Raw genomic sequence first — 24,630 nt, forward strand, 5'->3', positions numbered from 1 at the left:
TAATAAATTAAATGTTTGAATGTGTAATTATTATATATTAAATGGTGATAATTCGATAATTTTGAATCTATCATTTCAAATTAATTATTTTGAATCTATTTTTAAATTTGAATAATTTAAATTGTTGTTGAAGTCAATTTAGATTTGAATGATTAATGTTTTTTGATTAAATTAAATTGAAGAGCAAATCAAAGGAATATTTGGAATTCAATCCATTTAACCATGTTGGTAATTAACTATGGTTCCGCCCCTGAACCAGAAAGGGTAAACTACGATGCTAATTAACTATGGTAGGTGCTTGGTTTCGTGAGAATATTTAAGGACTTGGAAAGTGATCAGAAACGCATTAATTTAGACGGGCGATTGGCTCTATCTTCACCTTCAGGCTAGACCCTGCTTGGTTCCATAAACAAAGAAAAGCACAGTAGATTAAACTTCGGCGTCGAGCCCAGAAACGCTGCAATGTCAAATGCAAAATTTACTCCAATTATGCCCCACTTCCTCAAGCCCCTCTTACCAGGCTTCCACAAGCAGCTTGTAAGTCTCTCTCTCTCTCTGTGCATGTGCTGTGTGCCATCTCTAAGAGCTGCATGCATTATTTGCAGTCAATTCCTCTTTCATTTTTCATCAAGTACTTAAAGGGTCAGAACTGTGAAAGAGCTGTACTGAGGAGCTGTGGTAGCAGAACATGGTCCGTCAAGCTTAAGGGCCGGAGATTTGAAGATGGCTGGGAAGAGTTTGCTCGAGACCATGATTTATATGTTGGCGATGTCTTGGTGTTCAGACATGGAGGAAACATGGTGTTTGATGTTATGGTTTTTGACACGAGGAGTGCCTGTCAGAGAGAATATCCACTGTTTGCTATGAAAGGCAAAGACCAAAAGAAAAGTTCAGCAAAAAGATTTGGCAGTAAGCTCTTCCCTTCCATCTGACAGGCTCCTTTTTCCCCTTCCATTTAAAGTTATAATTGCTTAATAACTATTGCGTTTTGATGGTTTAGAGCAACTTGAGAAATGTACAAGCACTTCGTTCAAGCATGAACACCCTTATTTTGTGGCAACTTTGAAGCCTAATAACCTGAAAGTTTCTAAACTGGTTAGTGCCTGTGTCACAAAACAATATGCCCAAGATTAAAGTCTTGGGTTTAGGCTTTTAAGTTTCCAACCCTCACAGTTCTGTTTCATAGCAGAATATTCCAAGAAAATTTGCAAGGTCCAATGGTCTGACTGACAGATTCTGTGAGATGGTTCTTGTTGATCAACAAGGGAGATCGTGGATAGCAAATTTACGGCACAAGAAGTCAGATGGCCAAGTCTATATTGGGCGCGGTTGGAGAAACTTGTGCATTGCAAATAACCTCAAGGAAGAGGATTCTGTCCTACTTGAGCTCATTGGAAACGGGAAGAAACCTATATTTAAACTTGGTATTTTTAATTTATCCTTTTAGCAAAAATTGCTTGATTCATAGCACAAGTCATCGAAACATATATACTAGACACGATTTTCTTGGAATGGGATTTGATTGATCTCAAATGTTACTGATCGGAAAAATAATGTCTTCGAAACTTTGTTTCTTCAGAGGTTGCAAGAGATTCTAGTGCCAAGACAAAGCCAAATCATCCTGATTCCAAGGCCGGTGATTGGAGCTGTTTCTGTGAAGGATCGAGCAGGTGCTGACAGTGAATTGCCATGTAGTGAACAACTGAGTGATCTTTTTGTGTAGAGTTATAACAATAACTTCGTTTGCTTTTGGAGCAGTGAAACATGGTTTCCAGAAAACATGTACTGAGCAAAAATGTTGTTTCTTGTATCTTGCATTTCATGTAAGTCCCATAGTGTGTGGAGCAAGTGGAGATCTTACAAAACTTATAAGCAGAAAGTAGTAAGCAGTCGATCAGTTTTTTTTTTTTTTTTTGGTTACAAAGTAAAATGACAAAGGTAATGCCAAGGTTGGATACGTCGACTAATAGCTTAAACATTTCGCAAGACTAACAAGTAATTCAAGGGCTGAGCTAAAATTATTAGCAAAGGAATTCCTGCTAATGATTGTGACCATATCCTTCCATTTTGTAATGGTTATGGGCCATCTAAAAATTGGTACAATAGAATCTGAGATTTCTGTAAATAATGAAGCCCCAGATAAAGACACCCAACTCATTCTATTCTTTCGATGATGGGATGATTAAAAAAATTATGAACAAAATAATTAGCGAGAGAATGCAGCCAATTATTGCTGACTGCCATCTGCTATTTCAGCTCTCTTGATCCCATTCCCTCGCTCGTGTTGCAAGGATAATTCACGTTTCACACCAGAGGTTCTGGTGGCTGGAGATGTATCATCTGAAAATGAAAAATTGCTGCTGCTATCCCCTGCAATTGATGCACTTGGTTTAGAATCGGCCATACTGATGTCTTCTGAGTCTTCCATTACATAATCAATTGTTACTTGCGAATCTTGCTCACAGCTTTTTATTTCTCTTGTAACTGATAAATATTGCTCCATTTCAACCATCTTTGTACTTTCTGGGTGTTCTCTTACAGCTTCAGAACTGGCTGCAACAACCAGATCTTTATCACAGCTGGGAACCTTCTTCGTATCAGAACATGGCTGAGCACTATTTGTGTCCATATTCTCCGGATTTTCTCTCACTGTTGTAGAATCAACCCTATCCATATCTGCACCATTTACTCTACTGCCTTTTGAATCAATCTGGAAAGGTGACTCATTTGAACAGATGGAAACCTCCTTAGACAGAGATGAATTTGACTTAACCACATCACCATCCTTGCGTCCATGAAAAGCATCACCATTCATTCCAGTAGATGACTCAACTCCATGTCTCGGAATTTCTGAATGCAAACTACCATTTAGTGACAGGGAAGCAGAATGATTACGAGAATTAACAGAATCTTTTCCAGGTACACATTCAATTTGTTCCTTTGGACAATGCTCTAGTTCAGCTTTCATTGGCTTCTGTTCATCCATCCTTTGAGTTCCAGAGGTTCTAAGACATGATGGGCGTGCAGAAACCCTGAACAGAAACAGTAAAACAGCATCAGTATAAGGTCATGAGTATTAAACACTATGTGAAGATAATTACACATACAAGAAAGCAACAGGAATTCTTCTTGAGGAATTGGATTTTTTCATATTTTGGCTGGGGCCAAAGCACAGGACAAGAATATTAATATGCATTTCTTACTCAGTCCCATTCATGCGCGTGCACATGGGACTCTTGTTTTAACAACCAAAACCTAGGGATCTATTTATAAACCAAAAACCATCTGTGGCTCTCTTTCAGAATAGATTTAACACGATTCCTTTTTCATGCAAAACAACAGGTCAATATTAATAAAGTCTTCAGTTACAGGTACTCGATGACAAAAAGGATCAAACAGAAGTTAAAATTTCATAACAAGTGATAACTGCAACTTTATCTCAACAGGTTAATTCACATGTACCCTTCAAGATTTATAGGGCAGAATCTATACACTTTTTCTGATTAGTTAGTAACAAACTCCTGTAATTTTTTATAATTTGAATGGGCACTCTAGCTATCAAAATATCAGGTTACAAGTCATTTACAAAAGTAAACCATGGCTACAAAGTAACCAAAGCTCGAAAACAAAGGGAGAGAGAGAACTGGCTTTAAGTGCCAGTACTAGTTGAGGGGGGAAAAGTGCACCTGCTATATAACAGCATATAAGCTCCCTGAGAAAGTACCTCTTCCGATTCAACCCTTGTAACCTGGAAAAAGTTGCAGAACAGGTTAAGAAAAAAACTGTGAATTCAAGTACACTATACATGACACACAAATTCTTTTGTGTAAGCATCTACTTCATCTTCTAAATATGATTGAATGGGGATGGCACAGAACCTTGGCATAAGAAAACTCCAGAGACAGATTCCTTTTATAGGCAGACAATCACAAGCAGAGAAGGGAAATGGGTGGTAAATGCATGCGTGAGAGAGAGAGAGAGAGAAAGAATACCTTACAGTCATCAATTCTATACCAGTTTCCACAGAAATCTTTTATGTAGCAGATGTAATGACCAAAAAAGGATGCGTTCAGCATATCCAAATGGACAACAACTGCATAAAGTTTGTACACATTGGAATCATCTCCATCTTCACTCATATAAGGGGTAAGATCTAAGGTCTCAGGAAAGCTAACTCTTTTGTTGAGTTTCCCAAACCGGCCACTCTGCAGAGATTTTCAACAGATATTACAGATATTATAAACAAAGCTTCAATATTCACCAGAAAAAGGAAAAGACAAGAAGCATCCACTCCCATGTCAAGGAATGCCAACAAATAACACATGCATTGAGCAGTAAAATCCAGTGCTTGCACTCCTTTCGAGCAGTTTTTACTGCCTCCCTACTGCCTTGAGCAGTATTTTAATGAAATCTACTTTATTGGCTGAGCACAAAAAAAAAAAAAAAATAAGACATGCATTATGGTTTATGGATGTAATTAAGACCTGAAATCTTTTTAAGGCAATAGTAAGAACATTAGGAGCCCATCGTACACTAAGGCGCTTCCATGCCTTGACATAGTCATTGCAGCTGAAAAGAGGAATAAAACACCACAATTAACACTATATCCAAGAATGTGATCAACTGAATAGTACACATCAAAGTATAATAAAAACTAAATTATATACTTCTCAAGGCCAAGTGAAGGAGAAGCAATCATACCCATCACATTTGTACATATTATCTCCATGAAGCCACTCTTTAACAGTAAACTGATCAAGGCATTCCTCCAACGATGAAGCATCTCCATGAATTTCAACAGTTAAATCCATCATATTTTCATATTGACTTGAAATCTTATCGCAATTTGTACAAAACACCTAAAAGGTTTTAACAAGATCATAAAGTATTACACATCAGAATACAAACTTAAGCATAGGAAAACACCAAGCGATATGACTTATAAAAAAGATTCAAGGCAAGATCAACAGAAAGTTTTGAAGTTCAACTGCTGAAAACTGCTCACTTAGTTATGGAGCAACATTCTTATTTACTATGAGTTTCAAACTCATATAGGTACTCTATCTTGGGGAACAGCTATATTAAGAAGAAAATTGAAAAACAGAAAATGCTCCAAAACATTGTTAGTAATAGAATCTATAGATACTGTATCTTTAGCAATGGTGAATAACCAAATTTTAATAGCAAAGAAAAAAAGTCAATGGTTCTACACCAATAGCATACATCACCTGAGACTGTAGATGACCACCAAATATATGCTGAATAAGGGTTGTCTCTTGAGAGCTAGGATCAACAGCTTTTTCTCCACCAAATTCATCAAGGCAAACTGATTGCATTGTATCAATAGCAAACCTGCAAAAAAGACAATGAATAATTACAGATAAATCTACAAGGCCACAATTTCCTCAAGTTAATTTCAAGAAGATGTCAAAAGAAGATGCAATTAAATACAAGTGATACTACCTCATGAATTCATGTGCATCCTCCTGTCTTCCATAACCAAGATTACCTCCAATATTAGGCAACCGTGAGAGAATGTTAATTGGTGAAAAAGGATGCAGACTTTGGCTTGATCTTTCGACATGAGTTTGAAATTCGCACATAAAGCACCAATCATTACGTCTGCCTAGAAAATAGAAATGACAACCATAAACATCAGATGTTCAAGAACCTAGAGATGAAATTCTATCAGTTCTAGTTTCTCAATTTACATTCTTTCCGATGGCCTTTCTCCAACAAGTAAGCAACAAGTGGTCGAGTGGATACAAGGCATTGCAGAACCACATTGGCAAAGCAGCTGCAGAAAAAGAAAAAACAGAAAAAAAAATAAAAATAAAACTTAGAAAAAAGGAACCTAAACTCATCTTGTCTAATCAGAAGTTCCAAGAAAAAAAGAAATGAGTGTGGTAAACATGAACCTGTTTCCACAATTTAAGAGTCCACATGGAGGGAATCCTGGTTTCTCCCAGTTAAAAAGTTTTACAAATTCATCATATGGAAAAAGAACCTGAAAGAAAAATGGAACATGAGTTTCAAATTTACTTCTTTCCGTTTTGAAAAGGGTCAAAAGATTCACCTTTCTTGGCTTTTTGATAACCTTAGAGGTTCCACTGGCAGGAACGAGAGCAACTCCTAAAAATGGTTTTGTGCTTGCAGTCTGTGCTGACTTTACTTTGCACTCTGTCTTATGCCCAGCCTTCCAGTGCACCTGTTGGCAAGCCGAGGAGCTGAAAAAGAGAGCAAATGTAATAAGATTAAACCCTCCAAATAATAGATGTAGTGTAACCAACAGTACATGAATTAAAGGTTTGTAAATCAATGTGCACTAGGATGTTAAACAGACAACTCTTGTTTTCTTATATTGAACAAGGAATGCAAAATTTAAAGTCAAGGAGCATTGAAACTAAGAGGCATTTTGTTACTCATGCAAATATGACTACAAAAATGACATCTATCTGTATAATTGACTGGGGGAGTGATAAAAATTTTGTCACTGAACTTGCTCGGCATCTAATTTATTGACATGTTCAGTGTTTAATAAGTTCCCATTCAACCTAAATTGATCACAACAGTACTTTCATAGAGGAAAAAGATGAAGAAAAATTACTTATGCAAAAAGAAAGAAAGAAAGAAAGAAATATGAAGCATAATTCCTAGAAACCCGTCTACATTTGATAGCAAAAGCAATTCTTTTTAGCCTGTAAATCAGAAAATGCTAAATAAATAAAACATGTAACTTAAATAGCTTTAAAAAAAAAACAAAAATCCCAATCATAAGCAATTAAGCCTCAATGCAATAATATTACCACTAAACAACAGTCACAGAAAATTTGAAAGGCAGTCAATCACTAGGACTATTAAACAAGTATTAATAACATTAAAAAGAAAAAAAAAACTTTTTCCTTAACTTTTCTATTCCGAAAAGTAAAAGAAACAGCTCCAGCAATCATGGAAAAACAGTAATAACCACCGCAAAAATCAATGAAGGAGGAGGATCACGCAAGAAGGAAAATTCTTTTTTTAAAAAAAAGAAACAAAACAAATAAAAAGAAAAGCTTTTACCAATAACGAACAGATTTGCAACGAGAGCACTTCTTGGAGGCGGGATTAGAGCAAACGGCGCAAGGGGAGAGGTCTGGGTCCATGGGCATTGAAGGCACTGTTTGGTCACGATCGAAATTGGCGTCGACTTCGAAGTACTTCGACGCCGTGTTCTTGAGCAAGTGGAGAGCCCCCAATGCGAATATAAAAAGCGTAAATATGAATTGCAGGAACCAATTTAGATCCACCGTTATTCCCCCGACATGCATCTACACGGCCTCCTCGATCCCGATCCTAGGGTTTTTCTTCATCGATTTTTTTCCTCTTCGCCTCCACTCTCCCAACCACACTTTTCCCCCCACCCTCACCCAATTTATCAACCTCTTTTTTATAAAACTATTAATTACTCTTACTCTCAAACACCCAAGATTCAAAATTAGCCAAGGCTTCACCTTTTCCTACTACTTGTGTAACACGTTAGAAAGGAGGAAGCCAGGTAGCGTGAGGGCTTTCGGTTACGCAGAGGAATTTTTTGATTTCTTACTTGAAAAGAAATAAGGCCTTTTGCCCCTGTTTACTTACACAGGCAGATGCAGGTTCCACACCGCTTTCAAGCTCTCGGCCCTCGGGGCAGTTGGGCCCTTCGCTTCTTAAGGCTTACGCCTTTAAAGTGGGATAAAGATACCTTTCTTTACTAGTTTAACTATTACAACTAGTGTTAGTAAAGGTACTCAAGAATTATTATTGCCAGTCACGAGTTTCGAACTTAGCTTCACTCCATCCAATGGCTTTTTTTTGTCAATAATTTGTAAATATACAGTGAAAAACTCATGATTTAAGTTATTGAATATGAGTCAGGATATGTTGTGTAAATTATCTTTTGATTATGTACTATGAGATGTGTTTTAAATTAAATGTAAAATATAAGCAAAAATTAGGTGTAAGGGCACACGATCGTAATAAGTAATATAGTGATAAATTGAGTTTGTCGATTTCTCGAAGAGTTGATTTAATTGTTGTTGCTAATTACTAAAATTAAAAGAAGCTAATTTTATCCAAATATCAAATTTTAAACAATGATTAAAATGTAATGTAATTAATTAACTCTAATCTAAGAGGTGCAAAGAACAAATTGAGGTAGAAGTAATGGTCTAACAGTCTAGGATTATAGTATCCTTTAATATTTCACTTGAAATTGTGTTTGCTTAATTACTTAATCTCAATAAAAGTCGATGTTAGTCTATAATCTTAAAGTATGTGTAATTCTCCGTCAATATAGTACACACTTGCTTAACCTAATTGAATCACTATATGTTTATAGGAAACAACTACATTAAATTCTTTAAGCCAAGATTTTAAAAATTGACTATATGTGGCAATTAAATGTATGTCTACTCTAATTGCACATCAAAACACTAAAATTCCTTTCTAAGTGTAATGAATATACATTACCCAAATCAAAGTCTAATTTAAACTAACTCTCAAGTGTCATCTAAATACCTAAACACATTTAAATGGTGATCAAGCAAATAAATGGGGAATAAACTCCAATTTGAGTAAATATGAATATTTTTATAGAAAATAAGCAATAAACTAACACAATATCCAAGCTACATATTAAAATCCGTCATAATCCTAGATCAAAAATTCTAGTTAAACATATTTAATACAAAACCCAATTTATTCAGAAAAATATTCATTTTTACAGCAAAGAAGAGAGAAATGAAACTAGTGTGAGAAAATTAGGCTGATGTGGATGATACAGCTCCCAAGAAAATCTTTCACTACTCTTCTCCCTTTTCTTTTTTTGTGTAGACCAAATCCCTCACTTTTTTCTATATTTCTGAAAAGCTGTTCTTTCCATATCTTTCTCTTCCCATATCTTCCCTCTTTAGCCTTAAGAATGGCTCTTTTTATAGCACTCTACATGGCCCTCTGATCTTAAAGATCGGAGGGTCCAGCCTTCTTCATTTAAATTAACACTACAACGCTAACTTCACTACCAAAGGCAGTGTTGTTTCACTAGACAGCACTGTAACTTTGAGAGTGTGGTGCTACAACACCAAGCATACTGCCTGGTGGAGGGTTTGTGCTACTGAGGATAGCGCTGCAGCGCTACAGACTTGGGGCTGCAACACTGATGATACTACCTTGTAGAAATGGTGTTGGACAGTGCTGCAGCGCTGAAAGCTTGGTGCTGCAACGCTGTAAGTTCTGTTTGGTGAGGGGGGATAGTGCTGCAACGCTATACTTGCTGTTTCTTGTTGTTCTTCCTTGAAGCTGCCTAGTGCAGAGCTACTGTGGTCAAGCTACTTCTAACGCGATTTTGACCATGCTCAAATCAGAAATGGGCGAAGTAATGAATATGAAAGTTGTATCCTTTCCTTTTAGCTTCCAATGGTCTTAGAATCACATTGATTGGACTTTTGTAGCTTGAGTTATGTCTGAAATATCATTGCATGTTGGGTGAAGTCTGCACTTGACCAACTTGTGCAATTCTTTGTCACTTGACCCCTTCTCTTTTAAAGCCTTGAAAACATAAGAACTAAATTAGCCATAGCTAAAAATAGGCATTCTTACCATACAAAATAACTAAAATAACTTGAAATAAAGTAGCTTAATCATGAATTAACTAATTAAAGAAAAACAATGAAAACTACTTACAATTTTGTCTAAACTCAAAGACTTAGCCATTTTATCACTCAAAATATGACAAGATAACTCTATATAATAGAGTTATCAAGATACTCGATAATAAGTACTTAATTAATTATTTTATGTTATCCGATTTGATTAAGTAATGCCTAAGTGGGAAACAAACAGCTGGAAACCATGGCTAATACTCCTTGGAAGCCTTGGGCAGTTAGGCTTTCAAGGGGCAAATAAATCTGGATCAGTATGGTTGGGGGTCATGCCTCACACCATGCTTACATTAAATTACATTAATTCCATAGGAAGGAAAAACATAAAGGTTTGTAGTCCTAAGTATAAATTAGTCAAAATAAAACATGAATCACTCATTAATTATAGTCTTAATTTATTTAGTACTTTGGTTGTTGGCAGCAAAGAGTTCCTTCTTCCTATCTAATCATACCATATGAAAATTGGGAAAACAATTTCATTGCATTAACATATGAAATTGGGTAAATGGTTGAAAGGAATTGCTCGTCTCTTTCCTCATGCTGAAATATTCTTGGAATTGAAAAGGGTTAAAGAAAATACCTTTCTTATTAGAGGCCTGCCCAACTTTAGGTCCAAGTTGCCCTGTTGAACCAGACCAAGGCTAGCAATTAGCATTAATTTTAGACCACAGCCTGGTTTCATGTATCAATAATGACATATTGGCCCAGAGCAGAAAACATCTGGGCTTGGTTGAGGAACGATCCTGAAGATGAAAGAGTTTTGGGTCCGATAGCTACACTGATAACACAGATCGAAAATGCTGGAGTTTCCCTCTCTGCCTCCACAAACAAAGCTCAAAACATGGTGGGCTTTAGAGAAACGAGGAAAGCCAACTGTTGGGAAGTGGGGAGGGTTGGAATTCTGCTGCACAAGTTAAATGCATTTGCAGGAAAATATTTTCTTATTGGCTTTGTTTAATTACAGTACGTCTGGCATAGGCATTGACCAAAAGTACTGTTTTTGTTTATAATTGGGCAGGACAATTTAGATCAGGATCGTGTCAAGTGCTCACATGGCTACCACATGCCCAAATAGCAACACCAATATCCATTGGGAAACCAGCTAAATTTGGATCTCAGGCACCTACCTACGTTAGTTTTTTTAGCCTGTTTTTGTCTCAGATACAATGGAAACTCCGAATATGCACCCAGCAAATGTCTTCCAAGGAGGATCAAACTTTTGTAGTTTACCAGATACTGTGATGCAAAGTTAGACCAAAAGCACGAAACTTAGAAAGAAAACAATAAAGAAAGCATATTGGCAGCTTAACCTTTATTGTCTAATCATTGTTGGATCTAGTTAACCTATTTGGAAAAATAATAAACTAGATATTGAAGTCGTTAAAGGTGGCTACTTGGGTTTGAAGAAACAGCATAGAATTCTCCCATACTCACATTAACAAGATCTTGCTTCATGCTCAAACTTGCTTTGGGTCATTAACGTTAATAAGAGTTATTTTATTAACGGTTAACGAAGAAAACACAATTTCTATTTTGTTACACGTGACAAAAATGTATACATAAAGTAAAAAAAGGGTAGAGAGACGCCGACAAAAGATTTTTATTCATAAAAATTATAAAGGTATTCAGCTTGTTTTTATTCTTCATGTGTTGGATGAAGCTTTGTATTTAGTTAAAGGAGCCCACTTCATTGCCTTCTAAGCATCCACCCAACCCAACCCATCATTTAGACATAAATTTGATTTGGAAGCCACATGTGGAAGACACTGACGTTCCGGATGTAATAATTGTGAACGCCCCAAACCTACTGAATTTGGTTCAGGGAACCTGCTTAATTGCCTTCTCTTTTCGGAAACTACAGTGTTGTTTTCGTTTTAGAATTGTTTCATATGAGAAAGAGGAAGGTACCAACTAATGGAAGAAAAAGATGAGAAGAACACAAAGCCACGATCACTCTCTATATGTCACTTTCCATCCTCATTGCTCCATAATTATTTAGTATTAATTACAACTTTTGTTTTTCTTCTTTTTCTTGCATTATGGAGGGAGGACATCCTCTTTGGCATCTATAATTATTCAATAGTGGAAGCCAATTCAATTAAAGCACTCGTTTCCTTGAAAGCAAGACAAGCTTTTAGTGCTTCTGTTTTATCATACGAAGAAAGGGATGATGGTTGAATAGGCATACAACTATGTTTGTGCTTGGATTATCAAGCAAGCCTTAGTCTTTGTACATGGGAAAAGGAGAGAAACTTTACTTTGAAAGAAATGAAAATGACATGCATAACTTATTTGTCTCGTCGGAACCAATCATCCAAGTAAAGGCATTAGGAATTTAGGGCCGTAGGGTAAGAAAACCCGGAGTGGTGTTGCCCACTAAAGCCATTTTTATACACTTACCAAAGCTGATTATAAAGACCCCATAGCAAAGGATATATATCTCCCTCTCATCAATCATGAATTGACATGAAGAGCCCGACGTGTCTTTTTTATTTGGTTTTTCTTCCATACTATTAATTATTTATATTTATTAATATATAGATATCGTTATATATCACAAATCTCGTATTATAATATGAGATGGAGTAGGTCACTTAAAAAATATCTTTCGAATTAAAAATGTAGGCTCTTGATATCATGCGCCTCTATCAATCATTTTTATAAATTTTTTTTATCAAAATTATAACGATATAAGAAATTGGACACGTGTCATTTTAATCATGTATAAAAATAATCACTTATTGTGTAAATATCCACTCTGGATAATCAACATGTCGAAATGATTCTGGACTTCTAGTCACACGTCCAGTGATCAATGTTACTACAAAATGTGAAGTGACAGAAATAAACAAAAATGTAAACAGTTAAGATTTGGAAGGAGGAGATGAAAAAAGACTTAGGAGATGCGAAGAGTACAGCCATGGGCAACAACGATTTTTGTCTGGGAGTTGTCCGGTGGCGGCAATCTTTGTAAGGCCATATCATATCGGCATCAGCATGGGTAACCTCCGGGGTTTGTGGGTTGGGTGTTTTGGTTTTTTCTTTGCCCACCCTTTTTAGATTCGGTGCTTGTACGGTTTTATAATTACAAGTAGTAGCATTTTGCTTTTGTCCTTTGCATAAGGATTTAACATCACCTGCTCCAAGGTTTCAACTGTAGATCCTACCCAACATGGGAAAAGTAGCCTTTTTTGGGTTTGGTTCTTTGCTTGTGGTCTCCAATTCTAGTTGTTGTTTTGCATCCAAAGCTTTTAAGTTGCTTCTTCCTATCGATTTGGGCACGTTGAATACTTTAGCTGTGATTCAGAAGTCATCTTAGGACAGTATTTGGGGTGACAGTTGGCTTGTTAAGAGCGCGAACAATAATTGCACTATTTAAATTTTATTTGAATTCAATTTTAATATATTTTAATTTTACTTAATTGAATTGAATAATCAAAGAATCATTTATCCTTAATTCCATATAAATGGAATAGCTAGAAAATAATTTTTATTTTCTAATATATGATTATTAGATGTAAAGGTCGTAATTATTGAATTATATTTTTATTTGTCTTAAACATAACATAAAAATTCGTAATTTATTTAATTACAAAAAGGGAAAATAAGTAAACATTTCTCATTTTTTATTTAATTTATTTATTTTATGATTTTGGTTTAATTATAAAAAAAAAAAACTAATCAGCAGTCAGAAAAAGAGTAGTTTGTAAATGATTGAAGGATAATGGATTAGTTTTAGTTGTCATACAAAAAATAACAATAATAATAGTAGTAGATTACAGGGAAGCATGTGGGCCCCACAGTCCACGTTGGTCCACCTGCTTCGGGCCCGTCCAGTCCAAAAGTGTGTGACACGTGAGCACAATTCTTAGTCTTTTAACACAATTAATTAATTAAGGATCCAATCCCAAGTCAATTTGTTTTTTCTACTTCTTTGAACTTCGAAAAATGAACAGGGTCCAATCAAACACGTCCATCTGTTTATTTTTTTTTACATTACCACTAGCTAGGAGGCACGTAGCGGAAGAGACATATCCATGCATGAATTTTGGCGTTCCTTTTATCTCATCAACCAATCAAAATCAAGCATATAAAAAAAATTTACCCATTGGAATATTTCCCCAATTTCTTTTTTTTTTTGTTCTTTTCCCCCCAATTTGAGTAGTATGCAAAAAATGTGAATAGGTAATTATTTATATTTTTTAAAATTATTTATTATCAAGATCAATTTTCTCAAAATTGAAGAGAATAATTAATAATCTAGTATTTAGACAAATCATAGATTAGTTCAATGATTATGCATTTCGTTAAATTTATAAAATTTTATAATCATATGTGGAAGATGTATCTAAAAAATTAATTATATTTTCTTTAATTATTTACTATCGTAAAGTAAAAATTTCTCGAAAGTAGAAAGAAGAATGAACCGTGAGCTGTGATTCCTTACACGATGAATAATTTTATTAGAAAAAACTAAATTACAACAGTGTTTTTAAAGCCCTATGGTTAAAGAACACGTGGCAACAAAACTTTTAGCCATAAGCTAAAAAAGTATAGAACTAACGACAAAGCTAACCTACCTACAAGCTAATTGAATATATGTTTTTAGTGCATTTGTTTCTAGAAGTGGAGGGGGGGGGGGGGGCACATGATGAGCTCAAGTTCTTGTTCAATGGCCAATAACACAAAATTGAAATTAATTAATTAATACGGTAATCATCTGCTTTGACCAATAAATCCATGAAAGCAATCGATTATAAACATAGTGAAAGGGACTGTATCACGTTAATCAAAATATTTGTTTAATTATTAAACTAATCCGTGTATTAAGGATGCTGTCTCATCCAATCACTACTCCTCTTTCTTTGTATTCACTTAATTGTTTTCTGTAGTTTTTACTATCCTGATAAGCTGACCTTGCTTCCCTTTCGATACGTAAAGGAAGTCCACTCCTTTAACAAAAGCTACATCATAGTATTTTTTTTAATTTATCTCTATTTATATTTTTTTTAAGTCTTAATTTTTCACATATAACACGTTATTTTTTTATAGTCTTAATAAATATTTTTTTCAATGAACATTTATATATAACTTCTATTTCCACAAAAGGTAAGCTATTAAGAGTATTTTTATAGTTCTACTAAATAAAATTAATAGTCTTGTAAATAAGATGTTAATGGAAAAAAAATCACAAAATATATATTATGTGAATTATTTTTTTATTATTATATTATATTAGAAAGTCAAGGGTGTTTCTCTATTTTTAATTCTATTTAAACATTCTCTTGAGTATTAATTATAAAATTACGAGACGATGCTTTTGTAATTATTGTCAATTCGTGAATCATAATGATTACTTGTTATATAATTTTATGCTCAATTATATTTAAAATAGCCGTGATTTAATTTTTGCATGAAAGCAATTTGTGTTAGATTATTAATACATTGAAATTGAAAAAAAAAAGAAAATTCAGTTGGGGGTCATTTTCCTTTTATTTATTTTATTGTAACTAATCATAAATTGATTAGATTATTAATACATTGAAATTGAAAAAAAAAAAGGAAAAATTCAGTTGGGGGTCATTTTCCTTTTATTTATTTTATTGTAACTAATCATAAATTGATTAGATTATTAATACATTGAAATTGAAAAAAAAAAGAAAATTCAGTTGGGGGTCATTTTCCTTTTATTTATTTTATTGTAACTAATCATAAATTGGTTATAAATTCTTGTCGTCTCATCATAGATATTGAATTATTAGTTTGCAACTTATAAGGTATACAAAGACATTGATGGCTACATCTTGCATAGACTTGCATATATAACTGTATAAGCTTTTATTATTTGATTTTTTTTTCTCTCTCCTTAATTTATTAGATCTGCCAACACCTTACCGTCTCATGTTGTCGCCGTCCGTTGAATTAACACTTGAAATTAGATGGCGTTACATGTTAAAAGTTACATATATCTTAATAAACGCTTGTTTATTTATTTAAATTTTGTTTAATTGATATTTTTATATTTTTTATCGGTCGAGGTCGAGGCCGAGGTGGAAAAGGCACAGATAAAGTTAACTTGAACCAATCAAATGACTGTCGAAAATGTGCTGGCAAACAGCCCCNTAGAGGTTAAGTATTTAACACATAATCTTACCTCCCTCCAAAACCCATACATCAAATATTTGTTCAGCCACCAATATTGAATTTGCTTATTGTTGACTTTTTTGACTCTTGACTTCAACTACTGGAATTGTCGAAGTACTCTTTGAATCCATTCATTTATTATAATTCAATTGGAGAGCCTATTGCTATTTTAAGTTATAGGTCCGAGTACAAAAAGAAGAAAAGAAAGAAAGAAAGAAAGAAGAAATGCAATGGCTTAGTTGTTTTGTTGCATAAACCATCAGCACTGTCGCTTCGATTAGCCTCAGACCAATTTATCACACTTTGTTCAAATAGTTGTGTTCATATAAATTGTATGGAATTCGAAAAAAATAACATTTAAACACAAATCAAATTGAAAAAAACTTCAAATTCAACACTAAATCACAAACATTTCAATTCTATCCATCACCATTTTTACGTGAAAATCGACATTAAAATACCCTATTACTTCACTATATCACTTCACTTCTAGTCACATGAATCTTAACCATGATTAGGAAGTGCTTGACTTGTTTCTACAAAGAATTTGTTCTTCCATTTTTGGCCATGAATAATATATATATATATATATATATATATATATATTATATATTCAATTCAATTCAACTGATGATATCAATGCATTTGTCTCCAACACAGAAAATCATGTAATCTGCATCAGAGCTTACTGCAATGAATGGTCCAATCAATTATTCATGAATTTGATTACTGTTATTTATTTCCCAACACAACTTGTTTCGTTTGATGTCGATTTTTATAATTTTACGAGTAAATAATTTTTATTTGTTTACTCTCCAACATGCATCAATCAAATAGACAAAAAACAAGAAATGTTTGAGAATGGTCCAGCCGACTAGCCGCTGAGATCGTGCTATAAAGTGGAAGGGGGAAAACATTTGTTTAACCATTGTTTTAACAACAAAGCCAACCATAAAGGTGATCTAACCCCAAAGTAATTAAACTAATCCAGGTTTAAATCTAAAGGTTTATGAACAAGATTCTCCACCTCCCTTTCCATTTGCTTTCCTCAGGTTTTAGTTTAGTTAGCATCAGACTTTCCAGCAATAAATACTTTTGATAGATGGTATCAGACTCTTAGACTCCCAAACTCAGTGCTGCTGCCATAGCAGAAAGAAAGTGGGATTGGATTGGATCATCAATCATCATCATTCATCAGCAGCACCTTTTGCGCGTCATCTCCACACGCCGTCCCGACACGTCACCTAGGAATAGTAGAGGGGCGGGCGGGCGGGCGGGGAAGAGGGAACACCAAGGAACTCCCTCCTCATTTAAAAAAAAAAACACACTCTCCTTCTTTCTCTCTTCCTGTCTGTCTCTCCCCAAAGTTACTTGCTTTCTGATTTTGTCTCGAAGTTCTGTTTTAGTGTTATTTTTTCCCCCAAGGGAGTGAAAGGGGAGAAGCAAAAGGCACTCAACCGACGCTAAACCGCTGTAAAATTGTGAACTACTTGTTACGTAGCTCAATGTTGAAGAGACTTTGAATGTAACCTCAGAAAACAGAGAGAGGGGAATAGAAATAAAATATATGGAAGGAAAAAGGCCAAGAATGAGAGAATTGTCTAATATTTTTGACCTCCAATCGCACATGGCTTCTTGGGCTTACCCGTCTCTCCACATTTTTTTTTCTTTTTCAATCACATGCTCTCCTCCCTCTCTCTTGAAATAAAAACTCCCATGGTTTTTCTCTCTCCTCTCAACACTTAGCTGCTTTCAAGCTTTACTTTTTAGTTTTTTTCTGAATTTTTTTTTCATTAGCATTTGAAGGTTATTGACTCGACAGTCGAAGAGAAAGATATTCCTCAGATCTACAGTGAAAAGGGTTTTGAGTTTTGGCCGTCGTTGTCAACCTTTTCCTTCTTCTTCTTCTGAAGACTCTGTTCTTTGCAGGATTGGCTGTGATTCAATCTCAAAAAGGTCAGCTTACTAATGTGCTTGTTTGCTGTTTTGCTAAGTCTTAATTGATTGACTGATTTGTTTTCATTCAAAGAAAATGCGCCTTCAATCTTGTCTGTTGGTGAATTTCCACCAATTGTTGGTCCCTGTTTTTCCTTTGTTCTGTTTAATGGATCTTATTCTTATTTCAGCTTCATTCTCTTGAATTCAGATTCCCATTCGACTACCTTTTTACTTATTGTTTACAATTCAGTTAAAGTCAGCCAAGTTTAGCTTCATCTCTCCGTTGAATGCTACATGACTTTGATTTCCTTTCGTTTTCATGAAAATTGAAGAACTTTTCTTTTCATCTTTTATTATATAAAATTCTATCAACTTTTGGAATAAAAGGATTTCTGCAGTTAATTTCGTTTCCAATTTGATGTTTTTCCCCATTAGTCAACATTTTCTGTCTCCTTTTTTGATATAGTACTAGTTAACATGTTTCTCTCTGTTTTCTATGGTTTTCTGCCATTAGCAACATTCTCTGTTCCAAGAACTACACATCTTTGTCATGTAGTTGGCTTTCAAATGAAGTAGTAGGGCTGGAGAAATCTAAGAATCAATTAAAGTAATTTTCAAGGCTCGGTGCTTTATTTTCCCCTGCAGGTTCTGTCCTGATTAGAAGATGCTTTATAGAGATCCCTGAAGAGCAGTTTGGTGATCCATCGATGTTCATTTATGTTCTGCACATTTCAAACGGGTTGTAAGTGATTTCGATGGTTTGTGAGATGGAGACGGATCAAATTGAAGACATGGATGTCGAAGTCCTTTCTTCAATGTGGCCTGAAGATATCAGTAACGATCCCGGAAAGCAGTTCAATGTAGAAAAGCCAGGAGGTGATCAAGATATGTTGGAGGAGGTTACAATTGTGGAGGAGCCAACCATAGTTGATTTCAAGCATCTTTTAGAGCTAACCAACTACACTGACAAGGGCTCGTCTCAGCTAGCATACCTTGTGAAACACTGGGAATATAAGCAAGCAAATGCTGTTCGTCTTCTTAGAGAAGAACTTGACAATCTAAGCAGGCAAAGGCAGGAATCTGAGCTAAAGAAATTGGAGATATTGGAAGAACATCGTTTCGAGGAGGAAAGGTATGGAGGAGATAAACGCCCGATTTCCATACTGGATGAAGTTTACGATATATGGCTAGAAGTTCCTCGGAGGAAAAACGATGTTGTGGTTCCAAGTAAAAGAGTTGAAATTGATGCTGAGTATGACACTGTCATATACTGGAAACAGCGAGCTTTGCATTTTGAGAAACTGTTGGAAGCAAGCATCCAGAGAGAGCAACTGCTCAAGGAGAAGTTGCAGGAAAGCATAAAGAACCTGGAAAGACAGTCCTCACCAGTAGAAGAGTTGTCCCAGATTCTTAAAAGAGCTGATAATTTCTTACATTTTGTACTTCAAAATGCACCTGTTGTTATAGGACATCAGGTAATCATGCAATATTTATTAGCCTTTGAATTGATGGTTCTCTTTATGTATAATTATTTGATTCAGTGAATGAAAGTTTTTGTTATCTTTCTGTCTAGTTGATGACTTATCTCCTGCTATAGACTGCATGGTCATTTCCCCAAAGTTACTCGTTTTTGCCTTCCTTTTGTTATTGCAATTCCATCAACCTGTGTTATAGCAGGTATACAGCTAAAGTATGAAGAATATTTTTTGTTGCATAATCCTGTCTCAGTTCTTAGCATCTTGTATACCCTGGTGAGAGGGACTCTGTGGATTATGTAGATGCATTTGTTACACTGTAAATATACCCATCATTTCTTCCAGTTCTTAGCATGTTGTGTCTGTTGAACAAACGAATGTCAATTAGCTGAACTGAAATATGAGAAGATGTATATTTTCTTTTAATCATTTGTTACTAGAACCGCATATGTTGATTTTCCTTTTTCATTGTCATAGTGTAATGGTTCAACTAATGAAACTACTTCTTTGATAAACTTTCAGGATAAAGAGCTGCGATATCGGTTTATTTATAACCATTTTCCAAGTTTACAAGAGGAGGTAATTTATTGCCCCAGAAGTTCTTATTCAAGGTTTGATAATCCTTTGTTGAGTGTTGATTGTGAGCACATGTATTTTGTCCTCCTATTAAGCTTTTGTTTCCTTTGTTAACTCTCCCCCCCCTTTCTGCAGTCCCCTGTCTGTAATGAGTAGTATAAGAATTACCTTTAACTTAATGGTATGATTTCAGGACATTCTAGGCAAAACGGATGTGGAAATTTTCACCGGGTCTGGTGTTAAGGAGTCTCAGGAATTTAAAAAGGAAGTGCTGGAAAAAGGATTACCTGCAAAGAGGGAAATTACATTTGAGACAGAACTATTTGGATCAAAGACATTTTTGATATATGTGGAACCAGTTTTTAGCAAGGCAGGAGAGACTATTGGTATAAATTATATGGGCATGGATGTAACAGATCAGGTATGTTCAGTTTGTTAATATGGTTGAGTAAGCTATTACTCGAGATGGAGAAGTGGATGTTTATGTTTCTGATTGCAAAATAGGTAAGGAAAAGAGAAAAGATGGCAAAGCTTCGAGAGGAGATTGCGGTACAAAAGGCAAAAGAAACAGAACTGAACAAAACCATACACATAACAGGTTCATTTACTCAGTGACAACTGAATATGCTGTGAAATTCACTTTAGCTACCTCTTAAAGCGCTGAAGTAACTCTGCCTTACCCTTTTACACTTCTCTAGAGGAGACAATGCGTGCAAAACAAATGCTGGCAACCATGTCTCACGAGATAAGATCTCCTCTATCTGGGGTTGTTAGCATGGCTGAGATCCTATCCACCACAAAACTTGACCGAGAGCAAAGACAGTTGTTAGATGTCATGCTATCTTCAGGAGATTTGGTCCTTCAACTTATAAATGACATCCTTGATCTTTCCAAGGTTGAATCAGGTTTGGATTTTACTCCCAAATAGCATGAAAAGCTTAGCCACATGTTTTTTTTTTTTTTTTTCATTTTTTATAACTCTTGAGATTGTCAGAACTTGAAATTCTTGTAGTACTTACAGCAACAACAAGTGTGAGAGATCTGGTTTCAAAATGCTCTTGTAATGCATGTTTTGAAAGTCCTGCTTCTTATTCACAATCACATCGTACTTTTTTTTTCCTCAGAATTTGATGCTATCTGCCTCATCATATGCTGCTCAAATCACAGACATGTTATCATTCTCATATGTTGAAATTTCTACAGTTATCTTCTTTTATCTGTTTGTTTAGGTGTTATGAAGTTGGAAGCTACAAAATTCCGACCACGAGAGGTGGTAAAGCACGTTCTTCAGACGGCTGCAGCATCATTGCAAAAGATTCTTACCTTGGAAGGACATGTGACAGATGATGTTCCTATTGAGGTGAGAGTTTTATGAGGCATTGCCATCCAGTATTATATCTAGACATTGAAGTTCCTTTTTTAATCCTCTGCATTGATTTCAGGTCATTGGAGATGTCCTAAGGATTCGACAAATTCTCACTAACTTGATCAGGTACTGAATTATGTAGCAGTCATGATTTCTGTTTTGTGATCCTATAGATTACCATTACAATTTTGTATAAGTCAGACAGGTTACACTGGTAGCATATAATCAGGACTGAATAACTGATCGTCTGTTACTGCAAGAGTGAAAGTAGTTTCAAAAATCAATGGTCCTAACAATTATGCTGATATGATCTTTTTCAATCATTTACTCTTTATAGCTTTCATTTCTCGCATGTTGGGTAAAACTAAAACCTTTTACTTTCTTCAGCAACGCGATCAAGTTTACACATGAAGGGAAGGTAGGAATAAAACTTTATGTACTACCAGAGCCTCCTTTTGCAAAAGAAGGATCTCAGCACGTATCTGATGGATCAACTGCAAATCAATCAACTACTAATGTAGCAAAAGAAGAGACCTGTATATCAACATCTCAAGCTAGCAGTGATCAGAAAGGTTTTCATGGTAAGAAACGTGAAGGCCCTTGCCAAAATCATTCACTCAGTGACAAACCTGGTACTCCAGTTATGAATGGAACAATAGATGGAGATGAGGAGCAAGAAGAGTTACCTGAAACAACAGTGTGGATACGCTGTGATGTATATGACACTGGAATTGGAATACCAGGTACATACATACGTATGCTTTTCTTTAATCATTACATTGTCACAAGGAATCTAATTTTTTTGTTAGATATATATCATAAGTTGGTTCAGTATGGGGATTAGTTGATACATTTTCCTGTCTTCCTGTGACAGAAAATGCTTTGCCCACTCTTTTTAAAAAGTACATGCAAGTCAGTGCTGATCATGCCCGAAAGTATGGTGGGACAGGACTGGGCCTTGCAATATGTAAACAGCTGGTGAAGTCTTCCCTCCATCAACACTTGTGCTTTATTTGGTTTGGAATTTACATTTTACAGTTGATAGGATTCATCTACAGTGTATGCTTGTTGCTTAATTGCCTGGCAGAGATTTGATCTAATACTCTTGCTGGTACCAAACTTTTAGACAATTCGTCCTAACATTCTATGCATTTGCTATAGGTTGAGCTAATGGGTGGCCGTCTTACTGTGTCTAGCCGAGTGCATTGTGGTTCTACATTCACGTTTATCCTACCTTACAAGGTTTCACTAGCGTGTGATCATTCTGATGACCTGGATGACCTCTCAGATATGCCTGAACATGATGCTGCAACTGACGATGCAACTGCTGGCTTCTTCCAATTCCAGCCACGCACTTTGGGTTCTCTATTTTCTTCTAATGGATCTAGCAGAACCCAAAAATTAATGCCACACAATATTGGGTATGCAAATTCACATAAACTAAATGGGTTCGCAGACAATTCTTATTCGTTCCCCACGAATAACGGTCCTACAAAGGAGCTGGCTCCGGTTGAGGATGCTTGCTCTGTGGCTGAAGCTGTGGGGACATCATCTGAGCCTGATGGTTCATTTAGTCACAGCCCAGACCCTGATAATGAAAGTGCAATTTGCAGAGACAGGCACCATCAGAATGATGCAAATGCTCAGAACAAAGTTTCTACCACAGAGCTGTCAAGTTGCTCAGAGGCAAGCAGAGAGGTGGATGCAAAAATGAAGATAAGTGAGCCCCAGCTCTCACCTAAGCAGGAGAAATCTGACACCGGTTCCCAGTGCACATCAAACAGCAGTCGAGAAGTATCAAATTTGACCTCAAAGCCTAAGATCCTACTTGTGGAAGATAATAAGATCAATGTAATGGTGACACAGTCAATGATGAAGCAGATAGGCCACACGATAGATGTTGTGAACAATGGTATTGAAGCTGTCCATGCAGTTCAGCGCTGTAGTTATGATCTTGTCCTGATGGTAATTCTTCCTGGATCTTTCGATTCCTTCTCTCCCCAGTACAGGAGTTGCTTCTTATTGGGTGGCAATCTGCTCAAGTTTTACTGTCTTCAAATAAGCATTACTATTTTAAGATGAAAACACTTTGCTGACTTGAGTTTAATGGTAACCATTGACTACACTTAACTTGCAGGATGTCTGTATGCCAGTCATGGACGGCCTTCAAGCAACAAGATTGATTCGTTCCTTTGAAGAAACTGGTAATTGGGATGCAGCAGAAAAGGCTGGGATTGAGCAACCTTTGCCTTCTTCAGATTCATTACAATATCTTCCCGGTTGTACACCTCCAACAAAGCGTATTCCCATAATTGCTGTGAGCTCTTCACTTTTCCTACCCTCAAATTGAGCTTATCTAATTTATTCTACCTATTTCAGTTTGCTTGCATATTGTGCATAGTTTACCACAAAAAAATCTTTGCAGTAGGCTGGTCTGCTCACTTTCCAAGTCAAAGAGAATCATTGGAAAAAATTACTGCATTCTCTTCGCATCTGTCTTAAAAATGACAAACCAGATTCACCTAACCAATTGTTGGGTGTTCTGATTCTCTGCTAAATATAATCTCATAGAGTAAACAATTAAAGCTATATATTCTGATTTGTCAAATCATTACTGCTTATGAGGGGCTAAACATTGTCTGACCAAGCTGGTTTCTGCTAAGAATGAAAGCTATCATCATTTTCTTCAGAGAATTGATTGTTTCCCCTTACTTGTACTTCTGTACATGAGTCTTTCTCACTACATAAATTTTCAATGTTCTTCATAAGCTGTAGTCTTAACATTAAATTCATTCTTATAACGGCTGTAATGTTACTCTGTATGTATTAAACTAATCAGAGTTTGTTGGTACAAATGCAGATGACTGCAAATGCATTGTCAGAGAGTGCTGATGAGTGTTATGCAAATGGTATGGATTCATTTGTTTCAAAGCCTGTAACTTTCCAAAAACTGAAAGAGTGTCTTGAACAGTATTTGCCATGATACCCTCCTGTAAATTTATGCATGTGTATAGAAAAAATGGCAGCATGTTAGGAAAGTTTTGTCAATGTATCATCTTCTTCTCAGCCATTAGCATCTCATTATAGATTGTATAGTTATATGTCATTTGTCTTTTGTCTGTCTCCAATAACTTTTTCTTCAAGTCAGATTAAGTTTCTGGAATGAGTTAATTAGCAGTTAGGACATTGAGGCAAATGAAGAGAAATATCAGTACAATAATACAACTATAAAATTCTGGTAATTAAGTATCAACGATACCATGAAATACTTCTTTTGATCATTTGGAAGATACATACGAATTTCATAAGTGTTAAATAGTGCAATATCAAGCTGGAATGCAGATATTCCAATTGAAAACACTAAAGTAAGCTAAAAAACTAGGAGCTCAACGAAGTCAACCACTTCAATTTGGCTTTATAATCTTATATCTACCAATGAACATCAATT

At 35.5% G+C, this 24,630-nt stretch overlaps 3 protein-coding genes across 6 annotated transcripts; 2 read left to right on the top strand and 1 right to left on the bottom strand.

Annotated features, from left to right (window-relative positions):
* Positions 345 to 1,907, top strand: LOC18587648 (putative B3 domain-containing protein REM15). Of its 2 annotated transcripts, none has more exons than XM_007011568.2 (5): positions 345 to 537; positions 606 to 909; positions 1,001 to 1,095; positions 1,190 to 1,424; positions 1,580 to 1,907. In XM_007011568.2, the coding sequence occupies exons 1-5, from the start codon at positions 463 to 465 to the stop codon at positions 1,675 to 1,677; spliced, it is 807 nt and encodes a 268-aa protein (XP_007011630.2). In that variant the 5' UTR covers positions 345 to 462; the 3' UTR covers positions 1,678 to 1,907. The 2 variants fall into 2 exon arrangements, with proteins under 2 accessions (XP_007011630.2, XP_017983529.1); XM_018128040.1 differs by having other exon boundaries at positions 357 to 537; positions 633 to 909.
* On the bottom strand, positions 2,009 to 7,612 carry LOC18587649 (ubiquitin carboxyl-terminal hydrolase 18). 2 transcript variants are annotated; one of them, XM_007011571.2, is made up of 11 exons: positions 7,063 to 7,612; positions 6,077 to 6,227; positions 5,919 to 6,007; positions 5,712 to 5,797; positions 5,464 to 5,626; positions 5,229 to 5,352; positions 4,702 to 4,859; positions 4,485 to 4,569; positions 3,993 to 4,205; positions 3,687 to 3,748; positions 2,009 to 3,032 (listed from the first exon to the last, which is right to left on the bottom strand). In XM_007011571.2, exons 1-11 carry the CDS (start codon positions 7,308 to 7,310, stop codon positions 2,228 to 2,230), a joined length of 2,184 nt encoding a protein of 727 aa, XP_007011633.1. In that variant the 5' UTR covers positions 7,311 to 7,612; the 3' UTR covers positions 2,009 to 2,227. The 2 variants fall into 2 exon arrangements, with proteins under 2 accessions (XP_007011633.1, XP_017983528.1); XM_018128039.1 differs by having other exon boundaries at positions 5,919 to 6,227.
* LOC18587650 (histidine kinase 5) lies at positions 17,094 to 24,288 on the top strand. 2 transcript variants are annotated; one of them, XM_007011572.2, is made up of 14 exons: positions 17,095 to 17,783; positions 18,411 to 19,240; positions 19,763 to 19,819; positions 20,010 to 20,237; positions 20,321 to 20,414; positions 20,515 to 20,721; positions 21,046 to 21,176; positions 21,259 to 21,308; positions 21,570 to 21,925; positions 22,057 to 22,160; positions 22,344 to 22,603; positions 22,796 to 23,147; positions 23,320 to 23,499; positions 24,043 to 24,288. In XM_007011572.2, the coding sequence occupies exons 2-14, from the start codon at positions 18,521 to 18,523 to the stop codon at positions 24,163 to 24,165; spliced, it is 2,862 nt and encodes a 953-aa protein (XP_007011634.2). In that variant the 5' UTR covers positions 17,095 to 17,783; positions 18,411 to 18,520; the 3' UTR covers positions 24,166 to 24,288. The 2 variants fall into 2 exon arrangements, with proteins under 2 accessions (XP_007011635.2, XP_007011634.2); XM_007011573.2 differs by having other exon boundaries at positions 17,094 to 17,783; positions 22,344 to 23,147.

Source organism: Theobroma cacao, chromosome 9, assembly GCF_000208745.1.
Source record: "Theobroma cacao cultivar B97-61/B2 chromosome 9, Criollo_cocoa_genome_V2, whole genome shotgun sequence".
Lineage (NCBI taxonomy): Eukaryota > Viridiplantae > Streptophyta > Magnoliopsida > Malvales > Malvaceae > Theobroma > Theobroma cacao.

Bases quoted from the DNA above. Each gene is read 5' to 3' on its own strand.
- LOC18587648 (XM_007011568.2), top strand. From the start codon at position 463: ATGTCAAATGCAAAATTTACTCCAATTATGCCCCACTTCCTCAAGCCC. The intron at 538-605 runs GTAAGTCTCTCT...CATTATTTGCAG, and splicing joins CAGGCTTCCACAAGCAGCTT to TCAATTCCTCTTTCATTTTT. The intron at 910-1,000 runs GTAAGCTCTTCC...TTGATGGTTTAG, and splicing joins TTCAGCAAAAAGATTTGGCA to AGCAACTTGAGAAATGTACA.
- LOC18587649 (XM_018128039.1), bottom strand. From the start codon at position 7,310: ATGCATGTCGGGGGAATAACGGTGGATCTAAATTGGTTCCTGCAATTC. The intron at 5,798-5,918 runs GTTCATGTTTAC...CTTTTTCTGCAG, and splicing joins CTCTTAAATTGTGGAAACAG to CTGCTTTGCCAATGTGGTTC. The intron at 3,749-3,992 runs GTATTCTTTCTC...AACTTTTTCCAG, and splicing joins ATAGAATTGATGACTGTAAG to GTTACAAGGGTTGAATCGGA.
- LOC18587650 (XM_007011573.2), top strand. From the start codon at position 18,521: ATGGTTTGTGAGATGGAGACGGATCAAATTGAAGACATGGATGTCGAA. The intron at 20,238-20,320 runs GTATGTTCAGTT...ATTGCAAAATAG, and splicing joins GCATGGATGTAACAGATCAG to GTAAGGAAAAGAGAAAAGAT. The intron at 21,926-22,056 runs GTACATACATAC...TTCCTGTGACAG, and splicing joins CACTGGAATTGGAATACCAG to AAAATGCTTTGCCCACTCTT.